General features: G+C 50.0%; 6 protein-coding genes across 6 annotated transcripts; 3 read left to right on the top strand and 3 right to left on the bottom strand.

Annotated features, from left to right (window-relative positions):
* Positions 1–323: 323 nt before the first annotated feature.
* On the bottom strand, positions 324–4,551 carry N7443_000904 (telomerase reverse transcriptase; the record flags this gene model as incomplete). The annotated part of the gene is made up of 7 exons (XM_056880960.1): positions 324–2,216; positions 2,376–2,714; positions 2,764–3,125; positions 3,178–3,390; positions 3,442–3,736; positions 3,791–4,282; positions 4,423–4,551. 7 exons carry the CDS (start codon positions 4,549–4,551, stop codon positions 324–326), a joined length of 3,723 nt encoding a protein of 1,240 aa, XP_056746198.1.
* Positions 4,552–5,352: 801 nt separating this feature from the next.
* N7443_000905 (putative Rho guanyl nucleotide exchange factor) lies at positions 5,353–11,038 on the top strand (the record flags this gene model as incomplete). Its single annotated transcript, XM_056880961.1, has 3 exons — positions 5,353–9,813; positions 9,867–10,758; positions 10,812–11,038. 3 exons carry the CDS (start codon positions 5,353–5,355, stop codon positions 11,036–11,038), a joined length of 5,580 nt encoding a protein of 1,859 aa, XP_056746199.1.
* Positions 11,039–12,072: 1,034 nt separating this feature from the next.
* On the top strand, positions 12,073–13,232 carry N7443_000906 (Ulp1 protease family protein; the record flags this gene model as incomplete). The annotated part of the gene is made up of 6 exons (XM_056880962.1): positions 12,073–12,132; positions 12,195–12,222; positions 12,362–12,411; positions 12,466–12,485; positions 12,557–13,108; positions 13,175–13,232. The coding sequence occupies 6 exons, from the start codon at positions 12,073–12,075 to the stop codon at positions 13,230–13,232; spliced, it is 768 nt and encodes a 255-aa protein (XP_056746200.1).
* Positions 13,233–13,448: 216 nt separating this feature from the next.
* N7443_000907 (uncharacterized protein) lies at positions 13,449–14,080 on the bottom strand (the record flags this gene model as incomplete). Its single annotated transcript, XM_056880963.1, has 2 exons — positions 13,449–13,754; positions 13,826–14,080. 2 exons carry the CDS (start codon positions 14,078–14,080, stop codon positions 13,449–13,451), a joined length of 561 nt encoding a protein of 186 aa, XP_056746201.1.
* A 1,266-nt stretch (positions 14,081–15,346) lies between these two features.
* N7443_000908 (SDR family oxidoreductase) lies at positions 15,347–16,741 on the top strand (the record flags this gene model as incomplete). The annotated part of the gene is made up of 4 exons (XM_056880964.1): positions 15,347–15,641; positions 15,691–15,836; positions 15,867–16,043; positions 16,094–16,741. 4 exons carry the CDS (start codon positions 15,347–15,349, stop codon positions 16,739–16,741), a joined length of 1,266 nt encoding a protein of 421 aa, XP_056746202.1.
* A 1,296-nt stretch (positions 16,742–18,037) lies between these two features.
* Positions 18,038–19,009, bottom strand: N7443_000909 (uncharacterized protein; the record flags this gene model as incomplete). Its single annotated transcript, XM_056880965.1, has 1 exon — positions 18,038–19,009. One exon carries the CDS (start codon positions 19,007–19,009, stop codon positions 18,038–18,040), a length of 972 nt encoding a protein of 323 aa, XP_056746203.1.
* Positions 19,010–21,497: the final 2,488 nt, after the last annotated feature.

The raw sequence follows: 21,497 nt of genomic DNA on the forward strand, positions 1-21,497 counted from the left end.
CTCGGTGGTACTCACAGGTACTTCTACACCGCTGCACTTATTATGGCAGATTATGTACATACAGGTATCACGGACTGCGCCGATCGTGTGCCATTCTTGTTTAGATCGAGAAACGCTGTTTTCCCCATTGTGTATCATTCGATCAGATTGGCACCTGGGACTCCCCTGACCCAGCAGTTTGATTCAATCGGACCACCCACTCGGGTGTCCGACCACTGCCGGCCGATCCGCGGTCTGCACAGCTATGATCCACTACTCTCGTATTTTGCTTTGTCCGGGTTCAGCGTAGATCATTTTGGTACATGGTCTTGGCTTTCTTCTTTCTAGAAGCGCCATCCTTCAAAGAGGATATCCCCGCGCTTGACTACTTGCATCATCCGTACAGCTTCTCCGTTTGCCCGGGGTCGCGACTCTTTCCCGACCAAGTCTAACCAGCGCAGGACCGGCGCATATCGTGTTTGTTTGCGCTTCAGCACAAACCGATAGGCGGCGGCAGTCAGGTACTGTACATGTGACAGCTGAACGAAGCATTTTAAGGGCGCGGTGCTAGATGCACGGCGAGCGTGAATCATATTGATCGTTTGCATAATCAATGCATGAATAGTCTGGACGATGATCGGTGGCTCGGGATGGGCGCGCCCGCGCAGGGATTTCATGTACCGGTACATTTTCATAGCCGACGCAATCAGACTGGTGTAGAGGTTGGCGAGCACTGTAGTGCGCGAATTATGGGCCTCGTCGAGATACATCTGATGCATCTGCAGTCGGAATGTTGTCAGGACTTTACGTGTAAACGTGCGACCCGGAAGGCGGTTCATCTCCACAGTCAGAGCATTTGAGAGGTTGACGGCGGCAGATTCACCGCCATCAAGCATCCGGTCGCGATCCTGGTGGAGTTCAAGCGTGTGAGTGTCAATCAGACATCCACAGTAGGGGAAAAGCGATGTTCCCTCCAATCGGGGGATGTGAATGCCATCGACTGCAGCTGTAAAGTTGGCCATACTTTTGGTTGGATTAACGGTGACACCATATGTTGGCTGACCACGAAGCATGACCTGCAAGAATTGTGTTGCTTGTTTGGGGTTGGTGGTGATAAGAAGAAAGTCATCAATGAGTCGCATAAGTAATGACTCTGAAGGTTGCAGAAATCCTAGCACGGTGCGTTCTAGCTCGGCGTAAAAGAAATTGCATAGAAGACTGGAAAGAACAGAGCCCTGTGGAATACCACTGCGCTGACGGTAGAATTCCCTTCCCATCTTGACTAAGTTGTTGCGCACGTGTTCATCAAGAAGGTCTAGCAGCTCTTCGGCGCTCTGCACCCTCTGGCTGACGGTATCAACAAAGACAGTATTCGGCTTTCGTGGGTGAGCTCCACTAGCGACAATATCTGCCAGATGCTGTTGCTTGGTGACGGGGGCTGCACGTGCTGCAAACTTGCGACTGGGGTATCCCCGTGGGTCGATGCTACGGGGATTAATCTCCACATGTTTGGTGATATGGTAGGTTTCTTGAGAGACCAGCTCTTCAACGAGTCGCAATAGTCTCTGCTGCGGAATGGTGTCGAAGCAAGCTTGGATATCGAGTTTGACAAAGTAGAGCCGAGGTAGCTCACCGAAGGCCTTGACGGACGATAAAGGCAGTTGCTGAGTCAATTGCACCTTGAACCCCTTCAACCGTGGATGCATGTCTCCTACCGAAGATATGGATGCACCCAGTTTTACGGGCGCTTGCTGTCGCTCATATGTCAACATGTTGTATATGGGCGTGATGGTGGAGTTAATGCTGGTCGCAAACTTCTTCCCCCGCCAATCTGCTCCTTTGACTACTCGGCGTCGCAAGTTCAAGATAGGTCGTAAGCCGGTAGCCTTTGGAAGCAGGCGCAGCGAGCCGTAGCCAAGAGAACGCCTGGCCAGCATACGATTAGCCTTCTTCGGCTCAAGCTCCTCAAACATGGTTGCTTTCAATTCGGCGAGAGGTTGCTCTGTCAGGCGTTGCCATACATCATGGCGGAAATAGAAGAGGTGATATCGGTGAGTTTGGGACTCGGTGACGTAAAAATTTGCCCGGACAAGAGGAATCACAACAGAATCGAAAACGAAGAAAATGAATTCATGCAAGAGCTGAATGCGTTTTTGGAAATCAGACATAGAGATTTTCGTAGTCGTTCCTTTAGCCAAGTCCAATTTTGGAGGCACCAGCCATGGAATAGCAGTGACCTGTGTTATGCCGGGTCAGCAAAATGTTGCGAACGGACTGAAGCCTAGAAAAAGATATACCTTTAGGCCCTTGCACACTTGATGCAGACTTAGGCTCTCATATCTTCGCATTTTGATCAGAGAATCGACGTGTTTCAGCACGATTCTGCGATTGCTTACACGGTGCGGCCCGTCCCCGAAAAAGGTGTGAGGTATCAACTTCTGGAGAACAGCACGACAGAACGCGGAAACGGAAGAGGCAGGGGTCGCATAATCAATCAAGCTCAGCTTGGGTTGCTTGACTCGTGAATGGCACTTTTTTTCTTCTTCTTTCTCGTCACTAGACACGTCCTGTGGTGATGAGCCACTGTGGGGACTTTTCGCCAATCGACTGGAAAGCGGTGATTTGGCTTGCAGCTGTGTTACCAAGCTGTATTCCAAGGAAGACCCCGGCTTGTCGGGTTTGGCTGCCGCTTTTACTGGAGAGGCAGCAACACCTAATTTCCATGGCCCAGTAGGCTGTTCATATTAGCTCCGGTGTGAGAACGGGTTTAGGAGGGAAACTCACGTCGGGACAATAGTATTTCAAAAGTTCACCATACGAGCACCGAGCATGATTCAATCGGAGCCTACTGATCAACTCCATAGCCTTTCCACGGAGTCGCTTCGGTACTTTCTCTGAGAGGTTTCCTCCTAGCTCCGCCCGCAATTGATCACCACTGGATTGACAGCGCCTTTGTCTTCTTTGTTCATCATCTCGTGCTATTTCACTCTCGCGACGATTGTGATTTGAGAGCATATCCACACTGCTGTTAGAATCTGCCGATACGGTGAAAACATTATTGAGGCCAAATTCTCGAGGAAATATGTATTTCATCACGTGCACTGTCTGTGCCGATGAGTCGAGCGAAGAACATCGGTTGAAGACATCTAGAAAAGGGGATTAGTATAGAAGAAAACATTTTTGTTTCAGTAGACCTACGCGTAACCCCCAGTCCAAAGGGTGCATTTCCCTTTGACGGGCCGGCGGTTTTGCTGTAGAGCATGCGGCGACGGAGTAGAATGATGCTGTTCGGGCCTCGAGCCTCACGAAGGCTGTGCACATGACTACTCTTTTTTGCGCCTGACGTTTGATTGGAGGCCTCAACCTTTGAATGCGAATCGCCGATTTGCTGAAGTCCTGACAGCGGCAGTCCTGGAAATTATGAGCAACTCCATTATCCGATCCAGCAGTCTACGGACATACCACTTAATTGAAAGTAGACACCCCTTCGTGCGTCAATAGGAGCAAAGATACCGCAGTCAAACAACAGGCGTATCATGATCTCGTCACCGCTCTGACCCAGCAGGCCCAGGACATCGGCCCATGGCGCTTCCTTCAGGATGCGAACATTATGATTCGGGAATTGAGCCACAACCCCGGGAATCATATCCACGGCATTTTGACCAACCGCCGGGCGACGGAAGCCATGTGTGAGCAAGTGTTCCGGTCTTTGGTACCCAGCCTTTCTAAAAAGAGACTCTATGGCAAAGTCCACCACCTACTCGCGGACATCAGTCAACTGAAACCTTGGGCTCGGTGATCACGATCCTACCTCGGATTGGGGCGAGGTTGGTCCGGTGTCCGTGCTGACGAGGATCGACCGTGATTGGGACTGGGTGAAGGCGCGATAGTCGCGCTGGCGTTCGGAGTCGACCTTCGGAGTCGATTGTTTCAAGACGCCGACCAGGGTGGAGTCGAGCAGGTGGGCTAATGATGAGGTGGGCTCGGCAGTTGAGCTCGCTAGCGACGCGATGCGCCGGCGGCGTAGCTTTGAAGACACCGGGAGATGAGTAAGGAGATACTGGCGCAGGGTAAGGAGCTCTCGGTAGTACAGCGAGATCACTGGGTGGGTGGTTTGACCGTTTCGCGTGTCTGGGGCCTTGGGGGATTTGAAACGACGGGACGATGCAGAATTACTAGGCCGGGACGGGGCCGGACCCTGACGGACAGCTTTGCCGGGTCTTTTGCGCTTCTTGCCCATGTTTAAATGGCAGTGACGAGATGGAGGAGACGCGTCGAGGTTGATAGGGAGCGGGCCGAAGCCCTGGAGGTAACGAGAGCAAACAACAGCATCAGGAACAGTACCAGTAATAGCACCAGTATTAATGCCAACAGTATCAACAATAGTCACAATTCTAAATCTCCATTGTTGGCCAAAAAAATCCAATTCATCTACCTACGTACCCCGGTAATCAAGTCTAAAATGAGAGCAAAATGTGCCGGAAATTGGGTGTTGTGACCCACGGAACGGGGCTGCGGTCTAGAAAGGCCGTTGAGACTGGATTGCGTCTCCACTGCGTCAGCCTGTTCCATGTTTTTCAGGCAGGGGAAGTTATGTTCCTGAACATTAAATTCTGATTCTTGAAATCTGACGATTGTACTCGATGACAAGAGCCTGAAACATACCGTATGCCGAGTGCCGAATTGTGTATGATCGTAAAAAGGCGGACGGATGAATGAAGCACGGATCGTCAAAGAAATCGGACCTCCAACCTCCAAAAGGACTCTTCGATTCTTCTCCACCGATTCTACGATTCCACGGTTTCACCCCGCGACAGTCTGGAGTTGCCGAGTCTCCATTTGAGCGCATACAATTTCCCCCTAAAATCGACACCTCGCTCCGCTCTCTCTGTACATTCTCGTATCTCAACTCTCAACTCTCATCTCTCATCTCTCATCTCTCGTCTCTCAACCGTCATCTCTATCACATTTGCGATCGCCCCAGTTCAGCCCGGCTAACGATCTGGCCCGCTTCGCCCCGTCGCCTATCAGAACCCACTGCTGCTAGACGCCGAACAAACGTCAGCGCCGATTCCCTACGCACTTTCATTCGCTGTCCCTGCTTTTCCTGCTTTCTTCCGTTCTTCTTCCGCCGATCTCGTCTTCCCCATCTTTCGTACCTGCTCTTTCGTACTCACATTCAACCTTGACCCTGTTCCAGCCCCGTCGAATATGCTGCTGAATGGGGGTGCGCTACCCCGGGATTGCTCTGTAGCCTGAACCGGCCGAATAACTGCGACTTCCCCGTTGGGCGTGCATCCGGAACAACGCATAGCCAACCCACTCTCGTCCGAGAGCACCGCGGCCAGTCCACGTTGGCCTGAAGCATGCAAAATGTCTGGCAGCGGCCTCGAGCATGATATTACCGCCCGGAACTACAGGCCGTCTCCGTTTGGGCGTCAACTGTCAGCTCCCGAGAGCCAATCCCCGGGCGACAACTCTTCACCATTTGAGGTCTCACCGATTGTACCCTACTCTTCCCTTGCGACTCTCGCAGAATCCACGTATTCGTCACCCCCATTGGGCGTCGATCCTTCTCTGTCTCCCTCCACAAATTACCTTTCTCCGAGCGGCCAATCCAAGGCCTCTGGGCACGAGTCTCCAGACCCGGACGACTTCTATCGCCAGCCAGACGAGTTAGATGCCAATGCGACGAGCGATCTCGGCAATGTGACAACGGGCGCCAGTAACAGCATGGCGGGCTATCGCAACCCGAATGACAGAGTGTCATCCCTGCCAGCAAACGTACTTGATCCCCCGCGCACTAGACGGCCGACCTACCGTTCCACCTCGGATTCGCCAACGCTGGGAGGTCCCTCAGCCTTTGTATCCTCGAACTTCACTTCCACCAGATCCCGAAATACATCCATCAAAGACCTCGTCAGCAAGTTCGAGCAGAAGTCCGACCAGGTCTTCCCACCTCTCTCCGCGTCACGAACAGCTTCACGAGCTGCGAGCCCCGCCGCTAGTGTCGACGGTGATCATTCACGCTTCGCGCCTCGTCGTCAATTGCGCGACTCGCGGCCTCCGATCTCCGTGACAAATAAGTCAAGACCGCAACTTGACTCTACGCCAGCCTCGCCCGACGACGAAAGATTGCCGGAAACGAGCGCCATAATACCACCACCTCTCGTCGAGCGGATACCCATCTCTCACCCTCGGCGGCTATTGTTTGGCGAACTTCTCTCCCTCAACACCCAGTTCAATAACTTGGGACACGGTATTCCAGCCCATCTGAGACGTCGTGGCTCGGACGGCGGTATCCCAAGTCCCAATCCAGCGTTTGCTGAGCAATCTGATCTGCCCCTTGCTCGGTCGCCATTGACCCCAACTGCGTGGTATCTCGGACAGGCCGGTTCTCTTGAAGCCGTGAGCGCCGCAAACACCGCACATCAGCGCATGAACGGACATCGCAGAGTGCAGAGTGATTTATCTACAAACTCTCAGAGGGAGCCCCTTGCTGACCCTTGGGAACTTGACATGGCTGTTTCAGTACCCTTGCAGTTAGCAAAGCCCGGTGATGGGTCGCCAGATAGCCCGGATTCCAAGTCCCGCATTCCTGTCTCCTCGCACCGTCTTGTCACTGCTTCCGGCTTCGAGAGCCTGTCACCAACCGCCAACAACCCGACATTCAGCAGCCGCTCGAATGCCATTCCTTTACCCCCAAAGGGTTCTAGTCGCCTTCCTAAACCGTCATTGAAGGATAGTCCACCCCGCATGAAGGAAAATGATCCCGCCTTGTTTGCGATAACAACTCGTGGCAGGCGGGATATGACAGTTGGCCGAACCCGTCCTCAGGTACCCGAACGGAACCAGCATCTTCAGGCCTACATTTCCGTACCTCCCCCAAAGAAATCTCCGCCATTACGCAGCTCCCGACCTCGACAGCCGGTGTCTCACGGTGCTCCGATCTCGCCACGTTCCAGAGTCGGTGATCGAATTTCGTCATTGCAAAAGTCCGCTGATCGTGATACCGAGGCTCGCAACCCCCGGCATCGACAACGCCGAATTCCCGAATTAGGCAATGTTGATTTTGAAACTCGGCGACAAAGGATCCAACAAGCATTCAATCGGACCGTCCAGGAGAATGAGCGAAAAGAAGAAGAGGCTGCAGAAATTCGACGAAGAAAATCTCAATTGCTTGAAGCTGGTGACGACGTTCAGTCTCCATCGGATGAGACGACCTTAACACTCGCTACGGCGGTAAATCTTACCCCACCGCCTGTTGAAATGGCGACTGTCGTCAAAGAGTCGACCGAAACTGTCGGTGATGACAACGTGCACCGCAATCTACCTCAAATGAATTTGATTACCGTTGTCGACCCCCCAAGCAACGATGCGCCTCGGACCGATATGGATTCTCCCACTCTGGGAATTCCAGATGGACGTCATCGGGAATTGTGCGATAACGTGCCAGACTCAGCTGTCACCGCGAGCTCCGATGAGACCCATACCACGCACTTTGACATTGAACCTCAATCTGACTTGATCGAGCGGAAACCCAGCGCTGATCATCGGACTTTGTTGAACCATATTATGAAAATTCGCGAATCCAGTGACAGCGACTCGTGCGACGAACCGGAATGTAGCATGTCAGAGACTGATGAAAAACAATCGATTCAGATCATGCTCCGTGATACGACCTACTACAACTCCGCAAGCACAACGGATACGGAAGAGCCACGCCAGCTTGCGCGACACTCGCAAGCCGCTCAACATCAGACCAGATGGAGTTTAAGCTCCTGGTCCTCTTCAGTGCATAATCAAAACTGTACATGCGACGATGAGTGCGACGAGAGCGGTGATGATCTGGCTCTCCGGATATCCCAGCCAGGACAAGAGGAGCCACCCACTCAGTCATGTTCAGCTGCTTCAACAAGGGCCCCGTCAGAAAATGGTGATCCGATCCAGGATATCGGAGTGATGGGCCCTGAATCCCTCAAAAATACGCCACAGATGCAATCCTCCACCGTATTCTCTACTCCTCCGAGCCTGGCCAAGCAAGGCAGATGGGACTCGCGTCGTGCGACTCAGCTCTATCTTGAGGAATTAACCCGGGGTAGGAACAACTCCAATGTTCCTCTTTCTACCACGCGTGCTCCTCACGATTACAGCTCGCTTGAAGTGGACACCCGTGGCCACGGTCAGGTCGATGGTTTCACAGACGACGGAGTCGTTGTTCCCAGATTTGTGGAGAAGCCCAGTCATGAGCGTCTTTCTCATGGTGCAAGTCTGGTCGGCCGCGAAGACTGGGAAAATGCTTCTCCGTCCATTATGGACTGGATGCATGTTGCCGCGGAAGATGAAGATGTCACACCAGCTTATGACAAACCTGAGTTTATCAATGACGGTGCACCTACCCCCACACCGCGCTTGATGAATCCTGTCGCTGAACTGGAGGGTTCTAATGATCCGACTACGGGCCTTGGAGTGTCCCTCAATCGTCAAGCAGCATACGAGCTCCAGCGCCGACCTGTAGAACTATCCGGGGAGACTGTCGAAAGTGCCAGCGAGGAATCCCAGACCATTCAGGCGCCTCTTTCAGTTTCGGGCCGAGTTCCGACCCTCCGTGATCCTACGCTCAGTACTGCAAGCAGCGCCGACTCGTCATTCCAGCGCGTCGAATCTACCCAGTCCCCTCGAGCTGCGGGCTCATCAGCTACCTCGCTTGCTCCGTCCTTCGAACATCCCGCCCTTGTGGAACCGAAGAAATCACCTTCTCCCGAACAGCGCCATCTGAAGAAGCGACGCCACATCATCAAAGAGCTCGTTGATACTGAATATACGTTTGGTCGGGATATGAAGGTTGTCGATGACATTTATAAGGGTACGTCTAGCTCTTGCTTGGATCTTTCCGTGGATGATGTGAAGGTTCTCTTCGGGAACTCCGACCAAATCGTTCAGTTCTCTATGAGCCTCCAAGATGCACTGAAGAAAGCTGCACGGAGTGTCTATGTTATGCCGCGCTCTCAGCGCTGGGCAAGCAGGCGCAACACTCGAAACCCTCAAGCTGTGGCAGATGAACAGCCTGATGGGGAAGGCGACATAACAAATGTCGAGAAAGACCGTGCCACAAACATTGGTGCGGCATTCGTGACCCACATGACTCAAATGGAGAAGGTGTACACCGAGTACTTGAGGAATCACGATGCCGCCAACAAGAAACTGCAACTTCTGCAGCACAACCCTAAGGTTGCTATTTGGCTCAAAGAGTGTCGCGATTGGGCTTCGGATCTCACAAGCGCCTGGGATTTGGACTCATTGCTTGTCAAGCCTGTACAACGGATCTTGAAGTATCCTCTTCTTCTCGCGGATCTGCTGGAATCCACCCCCGAAGAACATCCCGACCGTGCGACTCTGTCTTCAGCTCTTCTAGAAGTGACCAATATTTCTATTCGTATCAATGAGATGAAAAAGCGAGCTGATCTTGTTACTCAAGTTGTGGGTCGCAAGCGCAACCAGTCCGATGTGCGAACGGGTCTGTCTAAGGCCTTTGGTCGCCGTACTGAGAAACTGCGCCAGCAAGTTGGATTGTCTGATATGTACGAGGACAAGGAGTACGACGCCCTTGCCGAAAAGTTTGCCGAACAATTCATCCAGTTGCAGCTGGTTGTTCGGGATGTGCAGGATTATGTTGAGTCTACGAAGAGGTGGATGATCCAGTTCAATGAACTTGCGACATCTATTGAGGCCTTCCTCGACGTGCACAACTCTCCCTACCCGGAGCTGGAGAGCAAGTGGCGCCAGTTCAGGATAACTGTTCGAGATATTATCACTTACGCCTTGCCTGAACATGTGGGTATCCTCCCAACAGATCTCCCGAAGAATGGGCCTAACAAAATTCTTAGATTGACGTGGTCATGAAATCTTGCATTGATCCCACCTCGAAAGTGATCTCGCTATACACTGGACCGGAGCGCGTGATGAAGAAGCGACAAAAGCGCCTATTGGATTATGGACGCTACAAGTCGATCATGGAGCGTGGAGAGAAGCCCGACAAGAAGACCACCGAGCAGGGCGAGCAATTCATCGCTTTGAATGAGACCCTCAAGGATGAACTGCCCAGACTTTTCGCATTGTCTTCCAAATTCGGTCAAGCCTGTCTGCAAAACCTAGCCGACATTCAACTCACCTGGTGGACTATCTTGCAGCAGAAGGTCGCACCTTTTGTGGAGATCTTCCCGGATGACATGCAAAAGTTGGTCAGTGACTGGAACAGTGACTTCTCGTTCTCAGAAGCCCAGGTCCTCTCCCTTGGTATTTGCAATGGTTCTCTCATGGCCGAAACTGTCAACCTGGTGAATTTCAATACCCCGTCCACCAAGGATGTCAACTCGCGTCGTCCGTCGACAACTACCAGCTCCAACCCTCGCCCGCACTCCTTTGCTGAAGATTCACCTAAGGTGTCTTATGAATACGGAACCAGCCAACTATTCCAGTCTCCTCGTATGTCTAGTCACTCCGGTGCCCGCACTCGGGCCGAGTCATCATTCTCTGGGCGCGCCCAGCCCGAACCCCTCAACACTCCAGACCTGGGACGCAGTCAGTTACTGCAACAGGTGACCAACTCCCTTGGCACCAACTCGCGACCCTCAATGGAAGCAGAGTCGTTCCCCAGCCTCCCCAGGCTTAGTCTGGATACCCCCTTCCTCGCCGACGTGATCAACGCTCCATCAAGCGTTGACCCCGTCGGCGAGCAGCCCCCACTCCTCCAGCTAGCCGCTACTCTAACTTCTTCTCGTCGGCGATGCCGATGTCTGACACACCCAGCGACGGTGGTGTCGCTCTAGAAGCCGCGCCCGTGGAACCCACCGTCCTTTTTCACGTGGCCAGTCTCTACGAGTTCAATATCGACCGGTCGCGTCGCGAGGCGGGTTATCCCTACCTGATCTACGACACCGGTGACATCTTTGACGTCGTCGGCGAAAAGGGCGAGTTGTGGCTAGCACGGAACCAAGACGATCCCACCCGTCAGATCGGCTGGATCTGGACGCGCCATTTCGCGAAACTCTCGACCTAGAAAGTCGCTGTGGGATCGTCCTAGATTTCGCTCACCCCTCCCTCTAATTCATGTCCTTGGCGTGTTGCTCTAGGTCCATTGATGACCTGCATAGCTCTTCGTTGATGGTTGGTTCTTTTTTGTGGCTTCCGACCGGAGCTGCTGTTATGCTCGCTGCCCTTTCTTTGTCGCATGGTTTTTTCCTGGATCTTTCCCGTTAAGGGAACCAGATGTACGTTTAGATACCCCCGTTTATGAACGATATATTTTCGCAGTTACCTTGTTCCACGTAGCCGCAACAATCCCATGATACATGACGTGCGTAGACACATTCCAATGTTGATCGATTGTATACTCAAACCCATGATTGACATTCCTCACACGTGATCAAGCCACATGTGACGCAGAAGCCTGACCGTCCCGAAATGAAACAGGAATCCTTCCTTCTGTGCCTGAGTCGAGTTGCAAATTCCGAGTCTCAACGATGCCCCTCTTTTAACTCCCCTTTTAACTCCTCTCATCATCCCCCGGATCCGTCAACCTCCCTCCCCGAGCCAACTTCACCGGCGCAGAGCCAAGAACGCGATCTCAGCCCTACACCTCGGCAAGAACTAATTGTGAAATCGAGCCTTCCATCGCAAGATCTGTATATCGCGCGCTTTCTCGTCTCATTCCTGCCACATAAGGCTGACGGCCTTCTACTCCGATCCCTCTCATCCAATCCGGAACGTCTTCCGGTCCCCACTCGGTCACTGCAGAACGGGTCTTGCGAGTCGTCGCCGCTGATTGCCGTTACCCGACGCCGACTTCTCGCCACCACGCTCGCTACATCTAATGTTGGTGGGGTTCCTCGGATACTGCCTGCAGACTACAGACTACCGACTTGAACGTGCTTGTGCTTTGGTCTTGGACAATTGATTTGGGAACCTGGGCTCGTATTGCGCGTCTTGATCTTGGCGGGCTTGGATTTCGCCTCAGTGACTACTTCTCTTGGTGGCACTTTTTTGCCTCATTGACGTCTCTCTTGAATCTGAGGCTATAAGTGTATCTCCAAGATGCTTGACGGCGGGTTAGGCAAACTGCAGAAGAGGATGAGGGGTCGGTTTGGTGATAGTGTGAGTCAAGGCTTCCGTCGCAATGGTGTTTCGACCCGCGAGTCAATGGCTAACAAATACAGTTAAATCCCGATGATGCATTCCTGAGTTGTGAGTTCCCGGACACGATATTGCTGTCCAAGGCATGGTATACTAACGAGTGGCTTCTGCGATCTCACAGACTACGATGTCCGGTGTATGAGCCCTTCCGTTCCCAGAACCCAATCCCAGCAGCTGACAAGTCGTTTAGTGACACGAGAGGATATGCAAACCCTCAAGAACGACTGGCTCACAGATAATGTGGGTTGATAACGAGAAATACCTTCATAGATACCCGAAGCTAATCAATCACAGATCATTTCATTCTGGGAAGAGTAAGTCCCACCATCAAACGACCTCGCACTCAACCGAAATCAAACCCAGCGCTGATAACCGGTTCTTCCAGATATCTCGAACATGAATTCCTCACCAAATACAAATCCTCCAACATCATCCTCCTCCGCCCTAGCATGTCCTTCATGATCCTCCAGACTCCCGATCCCCGCACCCTCCGCGAGGCCCTCCCAGATTTCACCAAGGCCACGCACGTCTTCCTCCCAATAAATGACTGTCGAAATGTCACACAGGCCGAAGGCGGCTCGCATTGGTCTCTACTTTTGATCTCGATCGTCGACCGCATTGCGTTCCACTATGACTCTCTATACCAAGGAAACGTCTGGGAGGCGGATACCGTGACTCGTAAATTCGGAGCCCTCTTGAACATGCCATTCCGGTTTCTACATTTGAATGACTCGCCCCAGCAAGACGGGGGCAGTGATTGTGGTGTCTTTGTCTGCATGAACATGCGCCACCTACTCCTGAAACGCCTCCTCATGGCGAGCGCTCATGAGAAGGTGAGTATGAGTCTAGGTGGACGGAAGATTGATGCGAGTGCGAGTCGGAAGGAGATGGCGAAGGTGATTGAAGGGTTCCGGAAGGAAGGCGAGCGACGACGATCGTAAGTATTTAAGTCAACTTGAAGCACTCATTCATTCTTTGAGACATTACTAACTTATGGCTACAGCACAAGTCTCAGTCCGATGGGCAAAGGCAAATCACGAAGTCCGCCGCGTATCGAGTAATCACATCACATGCTTATATACTTATGACGAGTTTATGCCTATTATTCCTTTTCATGCATACAAATTCTTTTTCCTGAAAACAAACAATGTGGACAGACATAGTTGGTGTATTTACAGCGTTGCATTCTCAGTATTCTTTGTGTCCGGCTCATAGTAATGGTACTCTTCATGAACGTAAGTACTCTTAATTCGCACGTTTCCTTAGACCCAATCAAATCATCGACGATATAGGGTGTTGATATTTATATTCCGACCGGCGGTCTGGTTTCCCTGGAAAATCGGACCACCGCCTGAGTCAATCAGATATGGGTGTTCTGGGCCACCATCTGGGTATTGCCTTCCATTCTGTACAGGAACCGAAGCTGCCTGTTTCTCAGGCACATTCGTCCAAGTCCAAAGCTGGTCACTGACAGAGACGAATCCAGGATCTTTCGCGTTGCTAGACTTAGTCATTACCATATGCTTCGCATAGATACTTCGATTCCCATAGTCGGACAAGATAGCAGAGCAATCAGGGACAACCTGTTACACATCCAATTATTAGAATTTGCTTCTCTGGCAATTACCAGCACCATTTGTTAAAAAAAACAAACCTTGTCTCTCAACCTCTTAGCTTCCAACTTCTCATAGAAACAAAAGATCTCAATAGTATTCCCGGGCTGATTCCGTCTAATATCATCAAGGATAAGGTGAAACTCCTCTTGCAGATTCTGCAGCATCTTCGACATAGGCTGGAGGACCTGTACGATCTTCGTATTCGTATCGCCGAGAAGTATATTCCCAAGGCGCGCCAGCGGCGTTATCCAGTGCGCTTTATCCGCGCCCATGTGCGGGGTTCCCATAAACATGATCCCGATTGTAGATTGGAGAAGATCTTTTACGTATTGCCGTGGTCTGCCGCGGGATATTAGGAGTGCTTGTTCTGTCACGAGGCCTCTAAGGCTATGGTCGACGAAGATAAGTGGCCGGGTATTCTATTGACATGTTAACTAGATCGTTTATATTATCCAAAGATGAAGTGCCGGATAGTGGATGATGAGAATGGGAGGAACCCACAGATCAGGTTCTATTCCTCATCGCTAGATCTTGCGCAAGAGACTTCCCATGATCGTAGGGTATTTTGCTCCACGACACCAAGCGCAGAGACGATATCAGCATCGTAGCCGAAGGTCATGATGCGCGCGCTCGGATTTCATCTGGTAGTAGATATTTTGGCCAGAAGATACCTGAGGACTTGTGTGTCCATGTCGTTTCGCGATTGCCGCTCCGTGCACGAAGACGATGCTGATCGGATTTGTTAGTGGGGCTCGGGCCGCGGTGGGGATTTGCTTACTCTACTGCGTTTTCAGGAACGGAGAGGAAGTGGAGGCCGTAGGAGCCTGTCGTTGAGTATGTTTCTTCTATCTAGTTATCTGCATATATACATGTTTAGAGACGAAAGTTTATTGCCTGGCTGGAAGACTGGAGAAGTGGTGTATCGACTCAGCTAGGTTGGGGGGCGTGAGACAAGCACTATGATAGGTCGCTTAGTGTGATATGTATGTCTGTTTTTCGTCCGGTGGCAATTGCTACAAAATGTTTCAATAGAGCTGTTATATCCAAGACAGGCCCCAATATAAGGCTTTTTACTTGATCGAACTGCCTCTTAAGATGTGATCTAGCAGGATATACAAAGATGAGGGAAGAATAAAGTACACGATTGCGTTATATCAATGTACCCAGGGTCTATTGCGTTCCATAATTCGGAACATTCAGAGACATACGCTAAGCAGAGTTAATCTGACTTTGACCCTTCCCCAATGTGCCTTGGCCCAGGCGTACGCCGATCCACCTATCTTACATCCGGCAGAGCCCCAAAATACAAGCGAGACCCAGATCATTCAAGAGTAGGAAAATAATTCTACGAGTGTTTTCGATTTCTCCATACTTTAATTTGAGGATCATCATGATTCAACATGACTCATAGTGCCTCAGGCTCCACGGTTAGTTATCAAATGGAACGCACTTACGTAAGGATTGATTGATTTAAAATCTTCATATTCGTAAAGATTCCTGATAGTTTGGCTTACTTTACTTTATTTATTTTTTCAAACCTATGAATATTGGAATCCAAAATGAGCGAAGACTCGAAGCATGCAATCGTCTACGGTGCATCCGGTATTATCGGATGGGCCCTAGTGGATCAGCTTTTAAGTCTTTATCCCCAGGCTGGCACCTTCTCTAAAGTCACTGCAGTCACAAACCGGCCAATTGATCTATCTGAGATGTATTGGCCCGAGGCGGACCACCAAACACCAGCATTGCAGCTTGTCTCAGGTGTTGACCTTCGTCACGGTGACGGAGCTGCGTTGGCAAATTCGTTGAAAACAAAGGTGGACATTGAAAGCGTTACTCATGTCTATTACTTGGGTAAGTTATACCTTTAGTATTTGTACATATCGAAGCTTATTCTCGAAAGTTTTCACCGCAGTCGATGATAACCTCGAGGAGGTCGCAACCAATCGTCAGATGTTTCGGAATGTCATCGATGCACACAGCTTGCTTAGTCCCAGATTGGAGTTTGTGGCATTTCCCGGGGGGACGAGGGCAAGTAAACTGACAAACGTACCTTAAGGACTTACACTAATGAATCAGGGATATGGCATCTATGCCCCCGGTGGCATATTTACACCTCCTTTGCAGGAGGATATGGTGAACAATCTCCCGTCTGACTACGCCAAGACTGTTGTCTATACGGAGTATCGCAAGCTTCTCAATACAGCGAGCGAAGGAAAGAAATGGACTTGGTGCGAAGTTTGTCCGGATGCGATCGTGAGTCCAAAGCACTTGAACAACCTTCGGTGAAACTAACATTGCCCAAGATTGGCTTCACCCCCAACGGCTCTCAGTTCAGCCTAGCTCTACACTGGGCTCAGTACCTCTCCTTGTATGCATATAACCATAGCATTGGACCAGGTGTGCAAAATACCAAATCAGCTCTGGTCGAGGTATCTTTCCCTGGCAACATAGCATCCGCCAACTCGCTGTTCTCGCCGGCTTCCAGCAAAACGATTGCCCGCTTCATGATTTATGCCTCGATGCACCCTAAAAAGTGTGGCAGTGGTCAGCTATTCAATATTGCAGATAACGAGGTGCCATGCAAGTATGGCGAACTGTGGCTCCGACTGGCAAAGTGGTTCGGCCTGGTGGGCAAGGGACCCGCTGAGACCTCGCAAGCCCAAGACAATACTTTCAAGGCTGGCGAGCTTCCTCAAGACACTTCTATGACGCCCGGAGAGTATGTGGCCAAGTATAGAGACGCATTCGCAAAGAATGGATGTCCAAATGCTGTCAGTAGAGGAGTGGGGGCTGGTAATCGGCAGTTGGACAGCGTGGGATACTGGCTGACTTTTGACCGTCAAATGAGCTTGAAAAAATTGAAGGAATCTGGATTTGAAGTGGATAAAGATCCGGCCCAGGGCTGGCTGGAGACTTTCGAGATGTTCAGGAAGGCCGGTTTGATTCTTTAGACGTCCTATCACTGTCTTTTGGTATGGATAGCTGGTTGTTAACTACCGCGCACGATAAATCTAATACGCTTGCCCTGGGACACGCGTCCGGTCGGGTGTCCTCCAGAGAGCTTCGTGTTGGTTGATATTGGGTTTCTTCCCTTCTCATGTTTACTGTTTAATCTCTCTGTAGAAGGTGGGCCTGGGAGAGGCAGAAAATTTGATTAGGCTTTTTTTGCTGAACATTGTTACATACCTCCTTTAGGATGGCCAAACCGTAACTGAACAAGTTGCCACAGAATCCTGAACTTTCTTGATTTTTTCTGTATTTATCCGGAGAAGTTAATTTCCATCAACAGGGTAGCCTTGGTATTAATTTCATTTATCTCACTTGCAAGTTTGGTCGATTTTCGTTCTTTCCATTGAGCTTAATGGGACTCAGGCCCTTAGCCATTTTGCCAGCTTCAGATTGTATATCTTCAACTAGACCTAAGCCCCTTATTGAAGTCTCGAGGAGGTTCGTTTGGGTAATTCGACCCTGTGAATCAACCAAGCATAGGGCAACATTCGTTCGGGGGCTCGCTGAGAATGTCGGACTTGCTTCTTCTCACTTTTGACGGGCCACATTTGCCGAGTCCGACAATTTTCGGAGCTACAAGGGTCTTAGAATGGGGCACTCAACCTGAAGCGACCCAGGTCATTTCTCGCCATCGTCCACGCAGTGTTGAGTCTGCGGATACTTATAGAGTTCTCTCGCCGTTGGTAGATGTCTTCGATGAACCCGAGGGTGTTGCTGTCCTCGGAAGTCTGGATGGAATGAAGTACTAACTAGTTTCTTGGAGTTGTGACTCATCGAGGGTGCTGTTTTCGTTGTATCTTACACCCTGATCGCCCGAAGTTGTTCCAAGTCACAATTGGACTTGCACGGACTGAAGATCAAGACATATCCGGATACAACCCGGTCGCCGTTCAATCTAGGCCGGGGTTCTGTTAAGAAACACTGCACAATGGAGCGCTAGGATCATGATCAAATCTGACCAAAATTAGTCTTATATTACATAGATCGTGGTAATCTCCAAAAAGCCAAACCAGTGACAAACTCGGCGATAAATATGATATCTCTCTAGGCAATGCATATCGTGGGCTAAGTAATACGAAAAATACAGCGGGAAAGCTCAACCAGTCCAGTTAGGCAAAAAAGCCCTGGTTGATTTTGTCAGAACTGAAAAAGGTAGGGTTGACGCATGTTGTGGGACTCCATGTGTTTATGATCAATGGCCAGGTCTCAGTGAATATAAACAAAATCTAGCATCCGCTCTACTGCAGCAGTGTTAGCACACCCGGCCTATAAGGTAGAGTGTCGTAGTCGCTGCTGGCGCTCGGGCTTCTTCCTTGGTAAAGAAATTGCAGATTGCATGGATCGATAGTCATTGTTTGATCAGAATTGCTGCGAATCAGATCCCCATGGCTGATATCATTTGTCCAAGTGGCGCCACTGTTGGCCTTTCCAGCAAAGGGTTGGCTCTCGCTTGTCGCTTGTGCTTCCCACGAACCGCCCAGACTGTCGGCCGTGAACGAGCGGAAATACCGCCCATTCGACCCAATGGCCTCGACAATCATGAGGTATCTGCTTTGGTCCTTGACAGTGTACACCTGGACTGCTTCAAACAGGTTGTTAGAAGTGTCACTTAGGACCACCTCTGAGTCTGTGCCAAAATCACTTGGGAAATCGTCAATCGACATAACGGCCCGATAAATTTTGCCATTATCTCCCGCAAAGAAGAGGTACATATTTTCATCATCGCCAATAACAGTCTGGTCGATACAACCGGTACTGCTGTCAGAGATGCTTCCAGAGAAAAGCGCCTGCTCGGATGACCATCCATTGGCGTTAGTGGGATCACTTGATGTACGGTAGGAGAATGTGGTCGATCCCCATTGGTAGGCTAGAACCCAGGTGTCATTCGGCCTGAAGTAGAACAGCGTTGGCGCAACAGCTCCATTGCTCATTGCGTTTTGAGTCGTCGACGCCATATCAGACCAGTCTGAAAAGAGTCCAAAGCTCATCGAGCCATAGTTGCCGGCTGTATCAGCGGTCGATGCATACACGAGATGCTGGCCATTGTAAACCACGCTGGTAAAGTCTTTGAGCGCCGCCCATCCCGACTTGGGACTTGCTAGCGCACTAGTTGATGACCAACTGTACGTTGAGGGAAGGTCGCAGACTGCTGCGACCTCACGCACTGATGCAAGCAAGAATAGGCCGGCATGAGTCTTTGAAAATCTCATTGTGATGCTTGCGCCTGACGTGGGTAGGAAGTCGCTAAGGGAAAACAAAGGGATTGAAAAGTCAGACGTGCGTAACAGGCACTTGGGAGTTTGGCAGCTGGTATTGACTGGCTTATATACTTTATATAAGGCTTGACCTTTCTCTGACAACGCTGGCTCGGCCACAATTTATACTTTACGGACACCCCTTCCTGCATCTTATCGGACTAAGCATCGTGGAGCCTGATCTTTGAAACGCGGAAAATATCATACTGTACAAGTAATAAAGTTTGGTGTGGGTCTTGACTAGCATGGCAAGGTTAACTTGCTCTGAAACACCCTAAGGGGTTGGCGCATTTACCTGATGAATCGTACATCGGGCACGACAATGCCTCCTGGCGGGCCTAGACCCCGCATCAGCATAACCATTCCACCCCTGGCTTCAGGATATAATGTCATATTGTACAGTACGGGGGTTTGAAAGGGCCTCACCTCTTTTGAGGCTGGATAGCTGCGTCAAAGGTATTATAAACATTTCACGAATCTCGAAAGTGCCACTGAGTGACTCGATGCTGTAATAATGTACCACCACTACACGGCTGTTTCACAATGAGACACACTAATTTAAAAACCTCGTCTGCTTGGTAGTTATTATATTCTCGGTGCGGCTTATGCCTAGCCCAAACACATAATTATCCGGCTCGGAGAAGCCTTGGGGGTTTTCCGGGGAATATAAAAGCATTTTTGAAACCGAGGCAATCTTTACTCCACAAATTTAGATGGTTAGATTGGACGACTTTCAACGTACAGGTGACTGATCACCGTCGTCTCCACTAATGGGAACGTTCCATTCGAGTACACAGGCGTCACTAAGCTCCCCTGGAACACAAGCTAATACATCTTGGGTCCTTTCATTATTACATGTCGGGGCTAGAAATAGCAATGGCCCTGTCTCATAACATTCGAAATCAAGTTACTACTCTACGTAGCTTCCGCGCTAGAGTCTATTTTACAATATTAAGGCTAAATAAAGTAATAAATACTTCCTTCTTATTATATACCAAGACCTAGGACAAAATAGGCAACGTCCTATCGCCATCAGGGAAAAGAAAATTAGATGGTGCAGCATCCTTTTTTTGGTCGAGGGATGCTTTTCATCTAGCTAACCACAAAAGATTTGGTTTAGGAGTCTAATAAAAGAGCAAACTATGAAGGTTCTGATGAGAGCCATTTAAGCGAAGTCTTCAACCAAATGTAGGTGAAGAGAAAGCAGTTGAGACTTCAAATGGAATGAAGGGCCCGCAGACGGATGACTTTGCAGAAAAATTCATGGATGAGCAAATACTGGATTTGCTTTCATACCAATTTCCCCAAGGGCTCTCTAACCATATGATACGGTATTAAACCCTATAAATGAGAATGAGCATATAACGTACTTCCCAACTAAGTAGGCCACCCAAAGTTTCTCACGTTCTTACCGCATCTATTGTCTGTCGACCACTATGCTAGCACATGGCTTTTGGCAGTGAGCAGATCAAGCGTGTTTCCATCGCAAACACCGCTTTATCGGGTATTACAAAACGGAATACATTGCAAGTCTCATTTAGATGATTATAGCCCAGCCAAACTTGGGAAGCTACTGCAAACATAAGCCATTTCATTCGAAAGGCGAACTTTCAGAGCAGTTCTCCTCGATATATGTCCGCGATAGTTTAATTCCCGTTTCAATTCAATAATAGAGGTTAGACTAGGCAGTACGAACGAGATAAATTTCATATTAAGCCGGCAAAATATAATTTTCTCTAATCGATTCGAGGAAAATGTGCCTGGCCTTCGTCGCTGGAGATCCTCTGACAAAGTGCGTTTCACATTGACATACTGCCGTTTGAAGAACAGAAGAGCTTGCTTCGTAAGAGCGAGGCGCGAGTCAAAGAGTAGATGGGCCTGGCTGTCAAGCTGATTCATCGATACAGTTCTTCCGAGAATCGTGTTACCATCTACGAAGCTTGCTCTGACAAAGGGTCGATGTGTGAGGGTTTTAATAATCCGCATAAATCTCCCAACTGAATTGAACTTTAACCAAAAGAGTAATTTTGGAAACACGCGTACAATCAAAGATGGAGAAAGCTTGACCTAGACTCTGTACTATTCTGTATTGTTACGTCATTTAAAGTCACTGCCAAGGCAGATAACCTTTGCTTTGACTATATTTTCTCTTCCTTTTCCGAATATCTTGCGCTGAGGATTGAACGTGCTTGGTGCAAGCTCTAATTTATTACCACAGACGTTTGAACTTGGGCAATTTACGCCGGTCCATGCAGGCTGCACTAGCATAGAAGAGGTGCCGACAGTAGGAAATCAAAACGGCATTAAGAAGCAATGGGTTTAGTAAAAGAAAAGAGACGACCAGGTTAGCCGAGAGGACTTGTTTCTAATTAACAAAGACTAAATGTGGACTTGCGTACAGGCGGAGGAAAAGCCGCTTGTGGATGAATGTCCATATAGAAAA

Source organism: Penicillium atrosanguineum, assembly GCF_028827265.1.
Source record: "Penicillium atrosanguineum strain IBT 20685 chromosome Unknown utg000001l_segment0_segment0, whole genome shotgun sequence".
In the NCBI taxonomy this organism is placed as follows: Eukaryota; Fungi; Ascomycota; class Eurotiomycetes; order Eurotiales; family Aspergillaceae; genus Penicillium; species Penicillium atrosanguineum.